At 44.3% G+C, this 21020-nt stretch overlaps 2 protein-coding genes across 6 annotated transcripts; both read left to right on the plus strand.

Annotated features, from left to right (window-relative positions):
* The first annotated feature begins 255 nt into the window (after positions 1-255).
* LOC118968839 (olfactory receptor 52B4-like) lies at positions 256-1215 on the plus strand. Its single transcript, XM_037001007.2, has one exon. The coding sequence runs from the start codon at positions 256-258 to the stop codon at positions 1213-1215; it is 960 nt and encodes a 319-aa protein (XP_036856902.2).
* Positions 1216-4407: 3192 nt separating this feature from the next.
* Positions 4408-19909, plus strand: TRIM34 (tripartite motif containing 34). 5 transcript variants are annotated; one of them, XM_073216080.1, is made up of 9 exons: positions 4423-4507; positions 4701-4804; positions 13866-14349; positions 15000-15095; positions 15718-15948; positions 16667-16689; positions 17930-18030; positions 18333-18359; positions 18623-19909. In XM_073216080.1, exons 3-9 carry the CDS (start codon positions 13927-13929, stop codon positions 19186-19188), a joined length of 1467 nt encoding a protein of 488 aa, XP_073072181.1. In that variant the 5' UTR covers positions 4423-4507; positions 4701-4804; positions 13866-13926; the 3' UTR covers positions 19189-19909. The 5 variants fall into 5 exon arrangements, 4 of the variants coding, with proteins under 4 accessions (XP_036856878.2, XP_073072181.1, XP_017497924.3 ...); XM_037000983.2 differs by lacking the exon at positions 4701-4804 and having other exon boundaries at positions 4408-4507; XR_001850214.3 differs by lacking the exons at positions 4423-4507; positions 4701-4804 and adding an exon at positions 8432-8673 and having other exon boundaries at positions 18333-18449; positions 18623-18758.
* The last annotated feature ends 1111 nt before the right edge of the window (positions 19910-21020 follow it).

Raw genomic sequence — 21020 nt, forward strand, 5'->3', positions numbered from 1 at the left:
CATATCTTATCCTTTCATCTCTGCCTATTTTCTATTATTTGCATGTTTAAAGGAGTGGGGTGTATGAGATATGCAAAAGCTTTGGTGAGTTCACAAAGATATTAACATCTTTTTTTGGTATCATTAATATACAATTACATGAGCAACAAGGTATTAATATCTTAATATAATTCTTCACAAGAGTATATTTGAAAGAATATATATTTTCCTCCCTCTATGTACAGGAAGTGAGATCCCAGATCATCTGCGGCAGGTATGACTTCCTTAAACCACACTGGGGTTAGCCACACAGTCTTCCGCTTGCTGGGCATCCCTGGCCTTGAGGACAAGCACATGTGGATTTCCATCCCCTTCCTCATTTCCTATGTCATCGCCCTGCTTGGAAACAGCCTGCTCATCTGCATCATCCTCACAAAGCGCAGCCTCCATGAGCCCATGTACCTCTTCCTCTGCATGCTGGCCGGAGCAGACATTGTCCTCTCCACGTGCACAGTGCCTCAGGCCCTGGCCATCTTCTGGTTCCGTGCTGGGGAGATCTCCCTCGATCGCTGCATCACTCAGCTCTTCTTCATCCATTCCACCTTCATGTCTGAGTCCGGGATCTTGCTTGTGATGGCATTTGACCGCTACATTGCCATATGCTACCCACTGAGATACACCACTATCCTTACACATGCACTGATTGGGAAAATTGGTGTGACCATCTTTCTGAGGAGTTTTTGTACACTTTTCCCCATCATATTTCTTGTGAAAAGACTGACTTTCTGCCAAAATAATGTTATTCCACACACCTTTTGTGAACATATTGGCTTGGCCAAATATGCTTGTGATGACATTTGGGTGAACATTTGGTATGGGTTTTCCATCCTAATGTTAACAGTGGTTTTAGATGTTGTGCTAATTTTTGTTTCCTATGTGCTGATTCTCCATACTGTCTTCAATATCCCTTCCCGAGAAGCTCGACACAAAGCTCTCAACACATGTGGCTCCCATGTCTGTGTCATCATCTTCTTTTATGGGCCTGGGATCTTCACAATCCTTACTCAGCGGTTTGGACGCCACATTCTACCTCATACCCACATCTTGTTGGCTAATGTCTGCATGCTCGCTCCACCTATGCTGAATCCCATCATTTATGGGGTCAAGGCCAAGCAGATCCGGGAGCAGGTGGTTCACATGTTGTTTACAAAGCAATCACTTTGGTCTAAGAACTGAGCTTCCAGGATCTCTAGCTATCTGTGAAGTGGTCTGTGGAAGTGGTGGGTGGATGGGGTCAGCTAAAACACTAGAAAGAGTTCAGGGAGTTCTGTTTCTGAGGCAAGTTGACCAGGGAGGTTGCAGGACTTACTCCTACTACAATATCCTATTGTCAGAACAACCTGAGAGGGTAGCACCTTGTCTGACTGAGCAAGCTGCCTCACCAGGACCCGGGGGCAGGATGAACTGGTTTTCAGAAGTCATGTATCTTAATGACCCCAGCATGAGCTTTAGAAGTAGATGAAGTGAGAACAGGGCTCTGGCCTCCTCTCCTCACTGAGCTTCTCCAGCTCTGACATCTTGTGACATCTCTAGACAATCACAGACAAGCCTCTAGTTCTTCTGTCCTCCATTCTAGCTAAATGACAGTCTTAGAATCAGTGGCTCCTAGGCTTGACATATATTAAACTTTTTCCTTGTTGTAAAGATGGAAGTAGTGATCTTCAAGTTCTAAAACTGCACTTATTTGATATTCTTTTCTAAATCTGCCATAATTCTCTTTCACTGGAAACTCTTTTCTTTCTTTGGCCAGCTAGGCCCCCATTTTTCAGGTTGCTTGTCCTCATTAGGACTTTTGAGTGACAGAGGACTACTTAGCGGTACTGAGATGGGCTCCCCGGTCAGGAAGGAAGTAGGGCCTGTCCTGTGCCTCCAGTGAGGCACAAGGTCAAATGGTGTTGTGATACTTCCCTGGGTCTTCTGGCATTTTTCATTGCCAACTATCCCTTGTGCACTTCTAAACTGAGGCAAATAGAATTAATGGACTACTTGATGAGGCAGTGTCTGCACTCATCCCTTCTCTGGCAGCAATTTTTCAGTCCCCCATCTCCTGTGACATTTGGTGAGGGAAGGGATTCCAAATCGGGCACCTCCAGTCTCTCTCCGTGTTGACACAGCACTCCCTCCAGCGCTCATCCCTGGGAAGGAGGAAATGGGTTTCCATCTGTTTCCCTTTGACCCCAGCATGCAGGTCATCCCATGGCTTTAGGGCCTGACGTGCTGGCTTAGGAGGAACAGCCTGCATTCCCTTGAATTATTATCAAGTAACTCTCAGAGCCATTCAGGCCTTCCATTCTTGGAAATTCTCAGGTTCCCAGTTCAAGATGAGAAGCTGGTTACAGAGGATATAGGACAAAATGCCAAAAACATAAAAAGATGTGCACATAAGGGTCATCACCTTTTTAGCAGAGCCTCCTGGACATAGCAATGGCACCCTCTGCTGTCCAGACTTATGTTTTCAGGAAAAGACCAGAGAAGGGATCTGGATTTGAAATGAAAAAACCAGTAGGTACCAAGTGTGGATTTTCACTCCCTAGGAATCAGTTCTAGTGCTTTCTCCTTCCCGTGATCTCTGGAAGTATATGTGGCCATCATGCCATCTTGTGCTTCTGGGGCCTTAGGACTGTGCTGGGTCATAATTAGGGATGTGGTGTCCACAGTAGAAAGTTTGGATGGGCTCAGGCATGAGGTACCTTCAATCTGCAGGACTGTTCTTGGACGATGAGAAAACAGCAGTATCCAGAGCCATCACCGGATGGAGATCAGAAATTTCTCAACCCTGAAACCCAAGATCCTCCCTGGAACAGACACAGAATCTGCACCCATTTGTATGAGACTCTGGTGGCCTTCTGTTTTGCCTGCAGATGATGTGGGCACACTCCTGACCCTGACTTCAACCCCACATCTGGTTTTTTCTTGTTGTTTTAAAAGCACCCACAACTGTTTTCCCTCCACAGTGGCCTGAGCCGTGCCCCTGCCAGCTCAGATGACTCTCCTCTAGTCTCCCGTAGGTGGGAGGAAAAGGATGGCTTTTCTCCCAGACACCTTGCCTGAGGGTTTTGCCCCGGGAAAGTTCACTGTGGATTAGGAGAGACTGAGAAATGACAACAGAATGTTCTTGGGGGTAAAAGGGTTTATACCCAGCTTTATTCTCACGGCGGTAGGTGGATCACCCCATGGCTACTAGGTTCACATCTGTATCCAGCAGTCTGCAGGTCCGTAATCCACCTCCGTCTCTGCCTCCACCCAGAGCAGAGCTCTTTATAGAGTGTCTCAGTCAGTAATAGCTCATTGCCTAGGATATGGGTGCATTATCCTAGAAGTAGGCTAATCACATCACCTAGTAGCTTATTTAGGGGAGGACACGTAGGCACTTCCATTTTCCCGGCACCTGGGTTCCTTTCCCTCTGAGACCATACAGGTAAGGTCTGTGTCCTAAGTGTTTCAGTTATTTCTGAGAAAATCAATGACTTAACAAAAAAGTTGTGTGTGGGGGGTGGGGGTGGGGTGGGGGGGTGGAATACCTTATAGCAAATAAATACATTCTTTTTCTACCAAACATGCTGTTATGCCAAGTGTTCACCTTTAACAAACTCATGCAAGTTTAGAATTTAATTGAACATGGGTTATGAGTGCATTTTAGTTGTTGAATGTGTGATAGGAAAGCCAAAGTAAACAGGGTACTTTATAGGTGACATCTGTGGTCCTCATGTGCTCTCAGAGGCCTCAGGTTTCCCCCTTCAGTCAGTAAATGTGCCACTTGGTACTGCTGAGTATGAAAGGTCTGGCAGGTCTCCTTCACTCACTGACGGGCTGGAGCAGCATGTGTGGGGCCTGAGGTCTGAACGTCTGCACTGTGCTGTGCTAGCTGGCCCTATCAGCAGTGTCGCTCACCCCTTCTCTTCTGAGTCATTCACTCCTTAACTGCCACCAGCTGGTGCCATGTGTGGAGGCACCTGCAGCAGCGTGCACTTTTCCACAAAGCTGCGCCATGGATTTCAGGTTTGGGAGGCCATCCAAGCCCCTTCTTGTCTTCAGTTGCTGTCTTCCCTCATATAGAGAGATTTGCCTTTTGAAAGAATGCAATAGCATATAAAATATATGAATATAAACTTCAGTAGAAGGAGCAAGTGATCATTTTACACGAGGCAAAAGGGAGCACAGTGATTGAAATTGTGAATGAAAAGTAGCTCATTAATTTAATAATTGAAATATGTAAAAATATTACACAGTTCTGTGCTAATAAGCCTTAGAAGCTCTGTGAAGTAATCCTGTGACCAAAAAAAAAAATGCTGAATATTCAAAAAACAGCAAGACAGTTTCACAACAAAATAAAAATTAAAGGAAGTACAAAATTATCTTCCTTGTGCATTGGGCCTTAGGTGCACTGATCCTTGGGGAGACACAGGCTTCTGAATTAGTTCTGCAAGTAGAGGCTGGCAGAGAAAGGAGCGCTGTGGCTTTGCTCTGGGTAAGTGTGGGAACTATGGGGATTCGATGGGAGGAAGGCCAGAGGGATCTGGGAAAGCTGGCACTTCACCCCTGAGCTGGTGTCTCTATAGCTGGTGTCCTTATCATCCAGATAATTCCCCAGCTCTCTGCCTGTGTAAGTCTTGCTGATTTACCCTCACCTATCTCTTGTGGCCTGTCTTCTGTTCACCTAGAGCTGCGCACCCAGTCCCAGGGAACTATTTGCAGGTTCCTGAATATACCAACCTTGCTTATCCTTCCACCCAGGCCATACCTGCCTCCCAGAAGCACAGCTCAGGTGAGAGTGATGCAACAAAGGAATTCTGTTCTTTTTTTTAATTTTGGTATCATTAATCTACAATTACATGAGGAACATTATGGTTACTAGACTCCCCCATCATCAAGTCCCCCCCACATACCCCATTAGTCACTGTCCATCAGCGTAGTAAGATGCTGTAGAATCACTATGTCTTCTCTGTGTTGTACAGCCCTCCCCATGCCCCCCCCACTCCCTACATTATGTGTGCTAATCGTAATGCCCCTTTTCCCCCTTGTCCTTCTCTTCCCACCCATCCTCCGCAGTCCCTTTCCCTTTGGTAACTGTTAGTCCATTCTTCTGTTCTGTGAGTCTGCTGCTGTTCTGTTCCTTCAGTTTTTTCCTTTGTTCTTATACTCCACATATGAGTGAAATCATTTGGTACTTGTCTTTATCCACCTGGCTTATTTCACTGAGCATAATACCCTCTAGCTCCATCCATGTTGTTGCAAATCGTAGGATTTGTTTTCTTCTTATGGCTGAATAATATTCCATTGTGTATATGTACCACATCTTCTTTATCTATTCATCTACTGATGGACACTTAGGTTGCTTCCACTTCTTGGCTATTGTAAACAGTGCTGCGATAAACACAGGGGTGCTTATGTCTTTTTCAAACTGGGCTGCTGCATTCTTAGGGTAAATTCCTAGGAGTGGAATTCCTGGGTCAAATGGTATTTCTATTTTGAGCATTCTGAGGAACCTCCACACTGCTTTCCACAATGGTTGAACTAATTTACATTCCCACCAGCAGTGTAGGAGGGTTTCCCTTTCTCCACATCCTCAGCAACATTTGTTGTTGTTTGTCTTTTGGATGGGGGCCATCCTTACTGGTGTGAGGTGATATGTCATTGTGGTTTTAATTTGCATTTCTCTGATGATTAGTGATGTGGAGCATCTTTTCCTGTGCCTGTTGGTCATCTCAATCTCTTCTTTGGGGAAGTGTCTGTTCAGCTCTCTGCCCATTTTTTTTTTTTTTTTTTTTTTTTTTTTGAGAGGGCATCTCTCATATTTATTGATCAAATGGTTGTTAACAACAATAAAATTCAGTATAGGGGGGTCAATGCTCAATGTACAATCATTAATCCATCTCAAGCCTAATTCTCGTCAGTCTCCAATCTTCTGAAGCATAACGAACAAGTTCTTACATGGTGAACGAATTCTTACAGAGTGACTAAATTCTTACATGGTGAACAGTACAAGGGCATTCATCACAGAAACTTTCGGTTTTGATCATGCAATATGACCTATAAACCATCAGGTCAAATATGAATATTCATTTGATTTTTGTACTTGATTTATATGTTGATCCCACATTTCTCCTATTATTATTATTATTATTTTTATTTTTAATAAAATGCTGAAGTGGTAGGTAGATGCAAGATAAAGGTAGAAAAGATAGTTTAGTGCTGTAAGAAGTCTCTGCCCATTTTTTAATTGGCTTATTTGCTTTTTGTTTTTTGAGGTGCATGAGCTCTTTATATATTTTGGATGTCAATCCTTTATTGGCTATGTCATTTATGAATATATTCTCCCATACTGTAGGATATCTTTTTGTTCTATTGATGATCTCCTTTGCTGTACAGAAGCTTTTCAACTTGATATAGTCCCACTTGTTCATCTTTGCTTTTGTTTCCCTTGCCCGGGGTGACATGTTCCTGAAGAAGTTGCTCATGTTTATGTCCAAAAAATTTTTGCCTATATTTTTTTCTAAGAGTTTTATGGTTTCATGACTTACATTCAGGTTTTTGATCCATTTTGAGTTTGCTTTTGTGTATGGGGTTAGACAATGATCCAGTTTCATTCTCTTACATGTAGTCATCCAGTTTTGCCAACACCAGCTGTTGAAGAGGCTGTCATTACCCCACTGTATGTCCATGGCTCCTTTATCATATATTAGTTGACTGTATATGTTAGGGTTAATATCTGGACTCTCTATTCTGTTCCACTGGTCTGTGGCTTTGTTCTTGTGCCAGTACCAAATTGTCTTGATTACTGTGGCTTTGTAGTGAGCTTGAAGTTGGGAAGCAAGATCCCCCCTGCTTTATTCTTCCTTCTCAGGATTGCTTTGGCTATTTGGGGACTTTGGTGGTTCCATATGAATTTTAGAACTATTCCAGTTTGTTGAAGAATGCTGTTGGTATTTTGATAGAGATTGCATTGAATCTACAGATTGCTTTAGGCAGGATGGCCATTTTGACAATATTAATTCTTCCTAGCCAAGAGCATGGGGTGAATTTCCATTTGTTAGTGTCCTCTTTAATTTCTCTTAGGAGTTTTCAGGGTATAGGTCTTTCACTTCCTTGGTTAAGTTTATCCTTGGTATTTTATTCTTTTTGATGCGACTGTGAATGGAATTGTTTTCCTGATTTCTCTTTCTGTTAGCTCATCATTAGTGTATAGGAAAGCAATAGATTTCTGTGTATTAATTTTGTATCCTACAGCTTTGTGAATTCAGATATTCTACTAGTTTTGGAGTGGAGTCTTTAGGGTTTTTTATGTACAATATCATGTCATCTGCAGTGAGAGTTTGACTTCTTCTTTACCAGTCTGGATGCTGGAGGAATTCTTGATACCCTAGAAAAGTTTCAAAAAGTGACAATTTTTTTCTACTTTTCATATATTATATGTTGGTAGGGGGTTGTTAAAAAAATAAGCACAGCCCATTGAATTCAGAGAGACATGATATAAAAGAAAAGCAGAGGGAAAAAATCCAAGTGAACAAAATTAGTGATGAAAATTGGATGTCACACACACAGAACTGATGGGCAATGCTCAAGTCATATACACAGCTAAACGAATGATTTCACAAATCTGTCTAATGATTTACTGTGTGCATGATATAAATGACCAATATTGAGTTAAGGAAAAGCAAACATAAGTGGGAAAGTAATAACTAACACCTTCAAAGTAGTTGAAGCATATGTCTAAAGGTAATGGAAACAGATATTTTTATGGGAAAGTTGTTAAAATTTTCAACATTCTTTTAACTTCTTTCTGCTTGGGACTTGTCCTTGGTCCCCAGGCATGGGTCAGACTTATGTGCCATGCTTTACAGGAACATGGATTTCCTGAATAGTTATAGCATGGAAAATGAATCCATCAATTTGTTTTCCTCCTGAAAACAGAGGGTGCCCTTCCCTCTCTGTCCTCACTGCTGATGAGGTACATGTTATGAGCCATACCATGTGCCCTCTTATCAAGTGTGCAGTTTGAAGTTTTGACAAAGTTAGACACTGTGTAACTACCAATCAAGATTTAGAATATTTCAAGCTTTCGAAAACCTTCCCCAGGTCCTTTGTAGCCAACTCTTCGCAGTCTCCTTCATGCCTCCTCCACCCAGCCGCCACCTCCTAGGAGGTGGTGCTCTTTCATTGGACCTGAGGAATAACTCAAATTGGTAGACTGAGGATCTGTGCACAACCACGGGGAGTAGGATGCTCAGTGCCTCACTGGCCAAGGAAGCCGAGTTAAAGCAAGGTTACTCAACCTCTGCATTACTGCCATTTGAACTGGGTAACTGCTGTGGAGAGGAGCTGTGCCCGGCAGAAAGGCTAGCCGCATCTCCGGCCTCCACCCACTAGATGGCAGTAGCGTCCCCCAGTTGCGGCAACCACTCTGCCGTTGGACTTCGCCAAATGCCCCCTGGGTCAACGTCCCCTCTCCCCTCCGCCCCCGCTGAGAACCTCTAGGTCAAAGCGTTTCTCTCCCCAGTGGCTCCAGAGGACTGCTGCCCGTTCGGCCCAGATGCTCCTTGCCCGTTGGTCTCCCCGCCCGCTCACGAATTTCACTTTCACTTCTCAGCCAGCAGCTCAGGAGGCGCCCCTGCACGCCGACTCAGGCCGTGTTCGGTGAGAAAACTGACCACGCCGGCCCCGGGCTTTCCTTCCCCACTTTAGCCGGGAGTAAGGCTCCTTCCTCTCTGGAGCCTGACGGTGTGCGGGCGGCCTGTGGGGGCAGCAGGCAGGAGGCCCCAGGAGGAAGGCAGTGGCTGCAGTTGGCCTGGGGCCCGGACTGCTCCGAAGGCGGGACGGACGGCCGCAGGCCGCCTCCTCTGAGTGCCGCCAGATGGCAGCCTTGAGTCGCGAGCGGGGTCCTCGAAAGAAAGGAGTGGTGAAGAGGCCGAGGGCAAAAGGGGCCTGACTCCAGGTGGAGTGCGTTCCCATCTCCTTCCCTTTCTACGGTTTTAACCGCCTGCCTTGCTGAAGGGAATGGAGCCTTCCCTCTCAAAGAGATGGACTGTTCCCTTCTGTTCGCCTCCGTTCCGGCAGAAGAACGCCGGCGGAGATCCCTGTCCCCGGCGCCTCGTGTGGGGCACCAGAGAGCATGAAGTCTGGGGGCCCGGCAGGGTGCTTTCACGCGGGTTGGTTCACTCCCTTCCCGAGAGCCCCCAGGGGCTGTGGTGGCCTTCCTGACATCCTCACCTGTTGGCCCGCCAGACAGCAGGCTGCTGCTTGCCACTTGTGGCCCTTTATCCTGTATCTTCCTGGGCTATGGTCTCAGAAGTGCACCTGCGCTGCTTTGAGTAGACCCGCTTCCTCTTCCTTCAGAGCACCATTGACACTGTGTCCTCATCTGCTCTTTTCTTCATTATTCTTCCCCTTAGACACACCTTTCCATTCATGTGACCTCAGTTCCTCAGTTTTACTTGGTTCAGAGCTCATTAACAAGAGCTGATCATTGCTCAGAGGAAGCCTAGAGGGTCAGTCGGCTAAGACGTTTGTTTCATAAGTTGACACTGACCATGTCCCACCTTGAGCTCATTTGTGAGCAGTGACCACAGTGATTGATGCGTTCAGTGCTGACACGTGCCCACTCCATCCTATACTCTCGCTTGTCAGAAGTCACTGTTACTGCCTCCCTGTGAGGCTGTGCCTCACTCCTGGAGAGAATCCATTTCTGCCCAGGTATTGATTGTCTCCCCAGGGTCAAAAACAATAGAGCCAACACGAATGAGGAAAAGGCTTTGTTAATATAGTTTTAAATTTTAATCCATAGGAACTAAAGCCAGCTGCTAGTATGAAAAGGTGTAGTAAATATCCATCAACATATAATAAATGTTTACGTATAAGAGTTTACATTCTAGCGGGGAAGAGATTATAAACAAACAATAGATAGTTGATATAGAATGCAAGAAGATGACTCATATCATGGGGTAACATTTAAAAAAATATTTAATTAGGGTGAGGGAATCTGTAGTGACCTGATACAGGCCTTGCAATTTTAAGTAGTTTGCTCAGAGAGCCTCATTGTGAGAAGGAAATATTTGAATAGAATCCTAAGAATGGTGAGGGGTTTAAAGGCTTTGGCATGGGCTTTTCCCTGAGATGAGAGGAGGCCTATGTGGGTTGGGGAGTGTGCAGGAAGAAGTGTAGCAGACGAGCTCAGGAGGATACAATAGGACAGATGTATAATGCGGACCTAACTAACGTGGTAATGTGGCTCACACTGGATGACGTGAGTCTGAGGTGAGGAGTGTCTTTAAGAGGATCACTCTAGTCAATGATGGAAAAACAGTGGTGACAGCCGAGTGAAGAAGGTCAGTGATCGATAGTATCAGGGAGAACGATTTCCTAGAGTCCAGGCAGGAGGTACAGGTGGCTCCTACCAGGATGGTACAGAGGAGGCAGTTGAAACTAAATTGAAGAAAGCGCTCTTAGCATCTTCTAGTGAACTAATGAGACTAGACGTAGCATGATGAAAGTCTTCCTATGTTAAAAAATGAGTTCTTTAAAATATACCTACCACATTGCGAGAGCTTTTGGGGAGAGAATCATTATGTGGGGCTGATTTAGCCCTGCACTCTAAGGGGATGCTGAAGCAGGGACTCTGAGCAGAGAGGAATGAGGAGGGGGAATGCAATGTTTCTGAGCTCCCGAGGTCTCACCTTTCGCATTGGCAGTTTCAGACCCAGGAAACCAAGAGAAGTGTCAAGGATGCTGTTTGAAAACTTCCCTGTCCTCTGTGTGGAGATACTTGCATAATATTCTGTAACCTGCAGAAACACATGGAGTTTGCATTCTGCTGAGCCCAGATGTTAGGCAAACACTCAAGCACAGGATACAATTACCTGACACTTCGGCAGCCATCTGACCTGGGAATACTTCCAGGCAGATGCTGCTTATGTTCCCTTCATTTCCTGCCTGACTGCTGCTTGGACTTGGGGTCACTGCCCATGTGTGAGGGCGCTGGCTCCTCTGTGTCTCTTCCTTCAGAGGTCATGCAGCTGCTTCAGCGTCAGCTCCTTGCCATCCCGCTGTGAGCAGGAGGCCCAGAGCCTGAGGCATGTTCCACCCCTCCTTCCTTTTTGGGCTCCGATGTTTCTCAGCACTGGCTGGACACCAAGCAGAGTGAATGATAACAGAGAACCCCATGTCTGTGGTTGGCTCATAGCTTCATGGTATGGCATCTCCTGCTCTTGCCAGCCCCAGAACCCAATCCGACCCATAGTCTCTGCAGCCAGGAGCTAATAGCATATGGCCTTTGGACAATTTTCAGAGTCTGCACCATTGGCTAGATTATACCTGCCAGCCTACATTCAGCCTCATTTCTCACCAGGTTCTCTTCACGGGTGACTGGAGAAGGGGGCAGATTTCTAGACCTATTTTATCTCCACACAACTTTCAACATGTTCCCACCCTTCCTGTTTAGAGCAAGGGGAAGATTTATAACATACCTCAGATCTTTCTTTAGCTATCAAACCCTTTAAACTGTATTATTTTCGTAGAGTTGTTGTAAAAAATAGCCACACGTTGGATGGCGTAAAACAACAGGAATGTATTCTCTCACGGCTCTGGAGACCAGAGGTCCCAAATCAAAGTGGTGGCGGAGTCTCCCCTGTGTTCTTGCCTTGTTGCGTCCTTGCTTCAGTCTCTGCCACCACCCACCACTGCCACACGCCTTTCTCCCTGACTCTGTGCTCTCTTCCCACAGAGCACCTGGTCACTGGTTTAGAGCCCACGTTATTCCAGTGTAACTTCATCTTAACTTGATTACATCTGAAAGGTCTCATTTCCCGATAAGGTCACATTCATGCAGGTGAACATTCCTGGTGGTAGGGGGGACATAATTCATTAGAGCAAATATCAAGACATTAATATCTACCAAGATCTTCCTTTTTTCTTCTTTCGTCATGGTTTCTTGTCCATAATGAATCCAGGTTCTTAGGTCAGCAACACAGTGCTACCATCCTGTGATTTGCCCTCTGACTGACCCTCAGCAATGATTTCAGGTTTGGTTTGTCATTCCCACTCACGTGACTTAACAGGACATAAACCAGCAGGTTCACTTAGCTTAGGAAAGACATGCAGGACAGGAGACAGCATGTTGGCGTGGGTGGCTCAGGTGAGCTCTCAGTGAGGGTCCGAAGAGTGGTATAGGTGGTACTTCCTGCCCCTCATTCACTGGATGGTCATAGGAAGCTGATGCAGCGTAGGTAAGTCTTGCTGCCATAGACTGATCACCTTGTAAAAGCCAAGAGCATAGCTTCTGGGCCCCTACAGTGAATATTTCATTTAAGAGTCACAATCCCCATGTGGGACCTGAAGTTTGTACTTACCAAAAATAATCAAAATAAAGTAATAGAGGAAGGTAATGCCACTGTCCTTCCAGGAATACAAGACAGACTTAGGCCTGACGTTGACCCTTTGTTCCCACCTGTCCAGTCCAGCTCCCAACCCTGTCACATTTGTCTCCCCTAATCTCTCATCCTCATCTGCTTTTCTCCATTTCCTCCATCAACTGTCCTGCAACCTCCCATCACTGACTCCTGCTGTTTGGGGAGAGACTGGAGACTGTCACTTTTACATTATTTAGGAAGTGTCACATTTCTGGTCCCTGCAGGCTAACACAATGCCAGAGGCCAAGCAGCCATCTGCACAAAAGTCACACTGAAGTTTAAATACTTGTAGAAGATGCTGTGTCTTCCATCATCAGGGCATTGCTATATGTGACTCCTTAAATATTTTTCCTCTTTGTAATTCCATAAGATCTTATCAGTCAGCTTTCAACTCAACCCTTACTTATTCAAGGGGGGACTGTCTTTGATATTCTCCTCTTGGGCAAAGTGATTTCCCAAAAACATATACCTCTGAGTAGTAGTGTTTATCACACCTGCCAGATCTCTGAAAGAGGACCCCGAGGATATTATATTCACCATAGTTGAAATTTATTGAAGTGAATAATCTCTGTAAATCATTTGACTCTATTTACACAACTGAATAAAAGAAGTACTCTTATTTCTCAAGGATTTTTCTATGAGGAATAAATAGTCCAAAGTGATTTATAAATTACAACTGATTATACAACTGTTAATGATAAAGTTACCTCCCCGTTGTGGTCCTTGCTATTTCTGTGTCTCTGGGGAGTGAATAGGAGGATATAGGGGGACTATGAGTAGGGCAGATATATTAGGAGGTAAATACATACTGGAAGCTATATCTGTGGTTCCAAAGTTTACCAATTGGAGAAGAGATAATTATTGGAAAAGAAAAGATGAAACCCTGATTTAAAAACCATCTATCACCTGTGGAGAAATGAGTAGTTTATATATTCATCAAAGGTTGTGTTTCTGAGAGTCCTGGTCACTAGGAATAAAGCAGTAAATAAAAGCAAAGTGTTTGATCTGGATTGCATTTTAGGGGTAAGATATTTAAAGAAAGGTATCATAATTTATTCAGTGATAATAAAAAAAGATGGCAAATGTGCACTGAATGATGTATTGGTGGTTGTGCTGTAGGTAAATTGGTCACGTTACGCCCTCTGATGAGAGGATATTTAAGGAGACAGTTCAGTGGAAGGGTAAGAGGAAGGCATGCAGTGTCAAAGGGAGAATCATTCCAGGCTGAAAGAGGTGCAAATATAAAAGCCTGAGGCATTTGTGGATTACCAAGACCCCTGAATTCCACTCCTGGTTTCTCTCCCGCTTCTTTTTTGTCCTTCAGTATTTCAGTCTTGGCCAGTCCTCAATGCTTGTACAAAATTAGATTCCTTTTTATTTGTGCCATTCTTATGCCATCCCCTTTCAATCTGCCCAACTGTCCAGGAATCTTTAAGCAAGAAGAGCCTCAGGAGTCAAGACAGGAAGAAGCCAGGAGAGACGGGCAATGGCTTTAAAACTCCCGATGAACATACAGAAGGAAGTGACCTGCCCCATCTGCCTGGAGTTTTTGACAAAATCCCTGAGTCTAGGCTGTGGCCATAGCTTCTGCCAAGCCTGCATCACGGCCCACAGCGAGGAGGCCGAGAGCAGCCCGGACGGGGAGGGCAGCTGTCCTGTGTGTGGTGTCAGATACTCACTTGGCAACGTGTGGACTAATCGGCATCTGGACAACATAGCGGAGACACTCAGAGAGGTCAAGTGGAGCCCAAAGGAAAAGCAAAAGAGAGATCTGTGTGCACACCATGCAGAGAAGCTCCTCCTCTTCTGTGCGGAGGACAGGAAGGTCATCTGCTGGCTGTGTGAGCGGTCGCAGGAGCACCGTGGTCACCACACCTTCCTCATGGAGGAGGTTGTCCAGGAATGTCAGGTAGGGCCCCAGATGAGGGCAGACAGGGTAGGACATAGCACTTGGTGGGAAATCTGACCTTTCCATCCTTCTTTACTTACTTTGGCACCACAGTATGGAGCCCTTTAATCTCTTCCCCATGTATATCTGTTACTCTATGCTCAATTTACAGTGCCTCAAGGACATTTCTGGGTATTCCTTCCATTTACATTAAGGATGAGCCTGGAGTCTAGAGCCTAGATTCTTGGCCAAGAGTGAGAGGTTTTCCTGTTGCTTCCCTTGTGTTGTACGGATGGGGAATTCCTCTCACAGGGTTAGCGCTGATTATTCCTTTCAGGAGGATGGTTGCTGTTCAACATTGTGGATTGAATGTGGAAAGAGTGTCAATAAATGGAGTATAGGACTTTCTTTGCTGCAGCAGATACTTACTCTAAGAAAAGAGAGACTCTGGCTGCTTTGATAGGTGGATGATGATTTATTCCATCACCCAGGAATAAAGTAGATTCACCTCCTCAGGTTTTCTCCCATGGCATAGATTCTAGTCACCAGGTTCTAATCACAGTTTCTGTAAACGGGTCTCTTCTGAGATCAGCCTGATGTCTTCCTCACTTATTCTCTATCCAGGTGGGAAGAGAGCCCATAGCTTGACTGGTGTGATTCCTCTCCCATAGGAGAAGCTCCAGGCATCTCTGGAGAGGCTGAGGAAGGAGCAGCAGGAAGCCGAGAAGTTGGAGGCTGACATCAGAGAAGAGAGAATTTCCTGGAAGGTAGGAGGACACTTCCTGAGGGATTTCTAAGACAGAAATCTTGGCAGGACCTTCAGTCCAAATCACAAGAAAGCCCCTTCTTCTTTGTTTCCTGACATTGAATGAGGTCAGAAGCCATTGGATTCTCTTCTTTGTCCTGTCTCTGCTGGAGAGTGGCTATGTTACAAGTACACACAGGTATTTGGAGCTGAGCTTAAAGACAGGCTCTATGGTGAGCAAGGCTGGAAGATTCTGTCTTCCAGGGAGGCTCTGATACCTCTAGAAAGACACTGGGCAAAGGACCAAGATTTTCCTCAGGTTCAAACTTGGGTGTATGGACTTCCCAACTCATGTGGGGAGGCATGAGCATCCGGGACAGCTGTCTAAAACCGTTGGAGTTTTATATTTTGTTCCAGGTTTGGCCTGGATAAGCGTGTGGAGCTTATTTTTGTATGTACTGAAGGGAAAACAGTAGGAAAAAAAAATCAGCTTCCCCTAGAATTGCCCCCCACCTCTTCTCCTGGTTAAAATTGTATGAAAAAATATTTATTTTCCTGGCTCCTAATTCCTTGTACAGTAAGAATTACCTATTCTATCTACTACTCTACTTGATAATCACTACCTCTCTTAACCAACCTTGCAGTATCAAATACAGACTGAGAGACAAAGAATACAAACAGAATTTAATCAGCTTCGAAGCATTCTGGACAGTGAGGAACAAAGAGAACTGCAAAGATTGGAGGACGAGGAGAAGAAGACACTGGATAACTTGGCTGAGGCTGAGGCAGACCTAGTTCGGCAGAACCAGTTGGTGAAAGAGCTCATCTCAGATCTGGAGTGTCGCAGTGAATGGTCGACAGTGAAGCTGCTGCAGGTAAGGATCACCCAATCTGAGATGTCTGAGACACAGTCTGAGTTACCTTCTCCCCTGTGTCCTTGAGCTCTAATCCTGGTGTTGACGCTAAGAGGTTCCTTTGACCTTGAAGAGCGCTCTTTGCCATCTGTTCCAGATGTCATGGCATAATTGAATGTAAGCTTTCCAGGGAGTGTCACATTTTTATTATTTTATAAAGCAAGGGGATACATTTGACCTTGGAGAGAAGATTCATGATATCCAGTGATATTCTTTAGACCCCTGTTATTTGTGATCTAGTGTTGGACATTTGTCAAGCTTCTTTTCATTCATCTTAGCCACAGACATTTTCAGGTTTAAGAAATGTATTTTTAAATTAAGAATGCATTTTAATTATTACAAACTTCCCTTGTTAGATTTTTTTAAAGCATGGAGTGATAGAACACTGAGCCTTTCCTTAGGAGGTATGGGCAAATATATGGATAGATGGTGTCATACTTGAGTGGTGCAAGTACATGTGTGTGAGTGTGTGGATGCCAGGAAAGGATGCTGGTGCAAATTTGTAGAGATTCTTATTTTTTTTCATGGTATGTTAGCTAAAGGTTTGTGAATTTGGTTGATGTTTTCAAATAGTTCACTTTTGATTTCTGATTTTGCTTATTATTTTTCTATTCTTTCTTGCATTAATCCTGCTCTAATCTTTACACTCCTTGACTCATGTTTTCTTTCCTCTTCCTAGGACATGAGTGGAGTCATGAAATGGTGCGTATGGGTGACCAGGAGTGGTGCCTTTGTATTATGAACAAAGGTTTGTAGCCATGAGAGTTATCTGATGGTCAATCAGAATGAAAAATCTCTCAAATTAGCAATATTAAGACATAGTATTATTTTAAATTGCTGATCATCGATGAGGATTTGAGTGTTCCAAATCTACTGAAAATAGACTAGACTCTATGAATTCATTGGTTGGAGTTTATAGATTTAGGGAACTAAAGATAATATGGACCAGGGATTTCACTACCAGGCTCCAGTGATTTGATTTGCCATCTGTCCTTACTCTGGTTCCTGTATTTCACAGGTACATGTCTTATCACAAAGAGGCCAAGCCCTAAAATAAGTTACAGAGACCTCCTTTATATTTTCTTTGCTGACATGGTAATAGAAGAGACCAAGTCATTCTACAAGATTCTTTCTAGCTTTCCAAATACACACCCAAGCCTTGGGGTTAGTGGCTTTGACCCTGGTGCCAATAATTAATCTCTTATTGTTCACATACTTTGGAAGCTTACATGGGTAAGTGTAGTTATTGTGTCTAAAGTTGCCAACCCACCTGACAGCATCAAATTCATTACAAACACACAAAATTCTAACCATTTTTAGTTTGGTCCTCCTCACTTCTCCTTTGCCAATGGTTTTTAACATTTTTACAGACACCTGACATTTCAAATGTTATTTGTGGGCCACACCCCAACATTTTTACAGACACCTGATATTTCAAATGTTACTTGTGGGTCACATCACTGGGGTTCAGGCTTTGGACTAGGGCACCAGCTCACAGGCTCTCTAGAATGAGACCCACACCACAGCCGGGACCTGCAGCCTCACTGCTGCTCCGCCGGGGAACACACGTCTATGGCCCCTCCCTAGGAGGCCCCCTGGATGACTTTTTCACACATTACATCTCTTTTAGAGGTAACAAAGCCTTGGCCTATATCTTATTTCACCTTATATTATTTCCATGAGGAATCAAGGGAAGGGTTAATCCATTTTTAGAAAAAGAAACTGTGTCTTTGAGGTGAAGACCTTCCCAAGGCCACACAGAGGGAAGTGAGAAGGTAGACTTGAGCACACATCTGGCTTCGGCGTCAGCCTCACCCTTCTCCTCTCCTCGGGCTTCTCAGGGAAGTGGGTTCAGTGCAGCAGTGACCTGGAAGGAATTGAGTCAGTGGCATTGGAGAGACAAGGTAAGAGATGTAGGGTCAACATTTTTTGTCATGCTTAGGGGTAAGATCTGGACCTTGAAGAAGCCGAAAACTGTTTCCACGAAACTGAAGAATGTATTCCGTGCTCCAGATCTGAGTGGAATGCTGCACATGTTTAGAGGTGAGGAGAACCAGGTCAGGAGAGTGAGTGTGGGATTCATGTGGTGTCAGGGACAAATTGGGGAGCTGGTTCAGTTTCAGAGAGTGGACAGAAAGGAGCAGGGTGTTCAGAGAAGAAGGGACATTGCTGAAGAAGATGTGATCACATGTAGGAGAAAATGGGCGGTGTCTGGTTCCTCCACTCATTCACCAATCCCAGCCTCATGGTGCTGCCTCTCCTGCCCTACTCCTGCTGTGGAGAAAAGATCGGTATCAGTAATCATTTGCTTTTAATCAACATCGTTGACTCTTTTATCATTTCAGAACTAACACGTGTCCGGTGCTACTGGGGTAAGAAGTTACTGCGTCTTCAAATGCTTGGGTCCTGAGTCCCTTCCAGAAGTTTGGGGTTTCCATTATACCTCATGATCTCAGTCCCAGGTGTTCTCCTCACTCCGTGGAGAAACATAGTACATTTCTCCAGTGTTTTATCCCCTTCCCCAGCCCATCAGTACAAGTTCTTCCTAGCCACTTCCCAGATTCCCTCTTCACCATGTCACCAGAGAAACCTACCCCATATTTGTCACCTGATCTTATGATTTCTATTTCTGCAGTGGACATCACACTGAATCCAGTCAACCTGAGTTTGAATCTTGTCCTTTCAGAAGATCAGAGACAAGTGACGTCTGTACCAATTTGGCCTGTTAAGTGTTATAATTATGGTGTCTTGGGCTCCCAATATTTCTCCTCAGGGAAACATTACTGGGAAATAGATGTGTCCAAGAAGACAGCCTGGATCTTGGGGGTGTACTGTAGAACATGGTCCCGTAATATAAAGTTTGATGTTGCACAGGGCAGAAAGCATCAAAATGCTTACTCCAGATACAGACCACAATTCGGCTACTGGGTTCTTGGGTTACAGAATGAACTTGAGTATAAGGCATTTGAGGATTCTCCTTCTGCTGACCCCAAGGTCTTGACTCTTTCCATGGCCATTCCTCCCCATCGTGTGGGGGTTTTCCTAAACTATGAAGCAAGAACTATCTCATTTTTCAATGTCACAAACCATGGGTCACTCATCTACAAGTTCTCCAAATGTCACTTTTCTCAGCCTGCTTACCCATATTTCAATCCTTGGGCCTGCCCAGCACCCATGACTCTGTGCCCGCCCAGCTCCTGAACCCTCTCTTCCCCCACCCACTTCCTGTAGTGCTGTCTGTCCTGGTTTCATCTCCTGCACCTGAGCTCACCTGCACATTCACATGGTCTCTTCCTTGCTGTCTCCCTTCTTCAGTTTAGAACTTTTACTTATCCTTGGGATGTACAGAGTATCTGGGCTGAATTACAAGACATGCTTATTTACCCATTTATCCTTTTTTGTATTCTCAAAGTCAGACATCTAATCCCTCCTAAAGATGGGGCAGTACTGGGATAACATCTTTGTTCTCCCATTTCTCCGTATTTTATTTTATTACTGACCTGGAGAGAGGTGGTGAATCCTGTTTGCCACCACCTGTGTTACTGAGAACAGTCCACAATTACCTCCCAGCACCACCACCAATGAAAGCGTCTTTGAGTGTATGTTCGTTTGTTGCTTAAGAAATACCACATTCATCAGAGGTTAAGGAAAGGAAAATGTAAATTATATGTACTTACAGTGAAGATTCTATGTGCAGAGTGTTTGAATTCAAATTCTGTCTTCTTTTACTTGTATAACAACGAATAAATTTTGGGCTTCTTTTTCCTAAAATACGAATTGGGATTTAAAACTTCACATAACTCCTAAGCTTATTACATAAGCTAAATGTCACTAAATGTAAAGCAACTACGTAAGTGTCCTGCACCGTATAATAAATATTTGCTCTCATGATTACTGAGAAGTATAAGCTGTGTCAATGTCCTGTGCAACAGATTTGTGCCCTTGAGAACAATAATTGATTCTACTTAAGGCTCATTTTTCTAGTTCCTAGGCTCTGCTCTCAAGACCCCTCCAGTTCTAGTCTTGTTTTATAGAACTTTTTGTACTAAGACTGGGACTATTTTTAAGGCCCTTAATGGGACTGGATCAGAAAACTGAAAAAATATGAATTTCCAAATCTGTCCAGCAGAGAGAGCCATTTCTAGGGACAGCTATAAGAGATGGCCTTTTGGTGTTCAGACCTTTTATTTGTGGTAAAACACTTGAGTACATACCATCTCATGTACTTTTCTTTCTTTTCAATACCAGTTTCAAATTCAGGATGAGGAATAATAGCCTTACCAAGGGTAGGAAAACTGCAAACTTTTCTTAGAGAAGTATACATAAATTAGGGGAGACTTACTGCACAAAGCCCACATTAAGATAGAGAAGGATAGTAGTAACTGCCAGAGTCCAGCTCCAGCTGGTGGGGGGGAGGTGGGGTGAAGCCCAAAAGGATGAGACGGAGTCGGTGCACGGAGAGACCGGACACAGAGTCAGATGGAGGTGGTCTCTCGACAAAGTGCCGATGACAGCTTTATTTATACCATTTTGCACAAGGATGTGATTGTTTTTTATTTGTTCTTTTGATTAACAAGCAGAGGCAAGCATTTTTCTTTCTGTTTCCTTCTAATTTATACATGGTTAGCCAAGTGTTAAGTGATTTTTTTTCTGTTCCTTGACCTAAAGTTTTCTTAGCAACATGGACTCTATTGTGTTTCTAAGTAATGCATGTGACCACAGAAACGTGCAGCATGTAGCAGTGACTATGGAGTCTATCAGCTCAGGGTGAAATACAGGGCACTCACTACTACAGTTAGCTAGGCAGGTATCATCATCTATATTTCTAATGCAATGGGTACATTTTATCTCCTCATAATATTTATTCTATCATAGGTAGATGCAAGATAAAGATAGAAAGCATGATTTAGTGCTGTAAGAGGGCAAGTGTAGATGATCAGGTCTGTGCCTATAGACTAGGTATTAATCCAAGTTAGACTAGGGCAACAAAACATCCATGGGTGTAGACAATTTCAACACTGGGGGGGGGTGAG

The sequence above is a fragment of the Manis javanica genome, chromosome 11, assembly GCF_040802235.1.
Source record: "Manis javanica isolate MJ-LG chromosome 11, MJ_LKY, whole genome shotgun sequence".
Classification (NCBI taxonomy): Eukaryota; Metazoa; Chordata; class Mammalia; order Pholidota; family Manidae; genus Manis; species Manis javanica.

Coding starts and splice junctions, on each gene's coding strand:
- LOC118968839 (XM_037001007.2), top strand. CDS start 256: ATGACTTCCTTAAACCACACTGGGGTTAGCCACACAGTCTTCCGCTTG.
- TRIM34 (XM_037000983.2), top strand. CDS start 13,927: ATGGCTTTAAAACTCCCGATGAACATACAGAAGGAAGTGACCTGCCCC. Junction 14,350..14,999: donor AGGTTGTCCAGGAATGTCAG/GTAGGGCCCCAG, acceptor CCTCTCCCATAG/GAGAAGCTCCAGGCATCTCT. Junction 18,031..18,332: donor AATGCTGCACATGTTTAGAG/GTGAGGAGAACC, acceptor TTATCATTTCAG/AACTAACACGTGTCCGGTGC.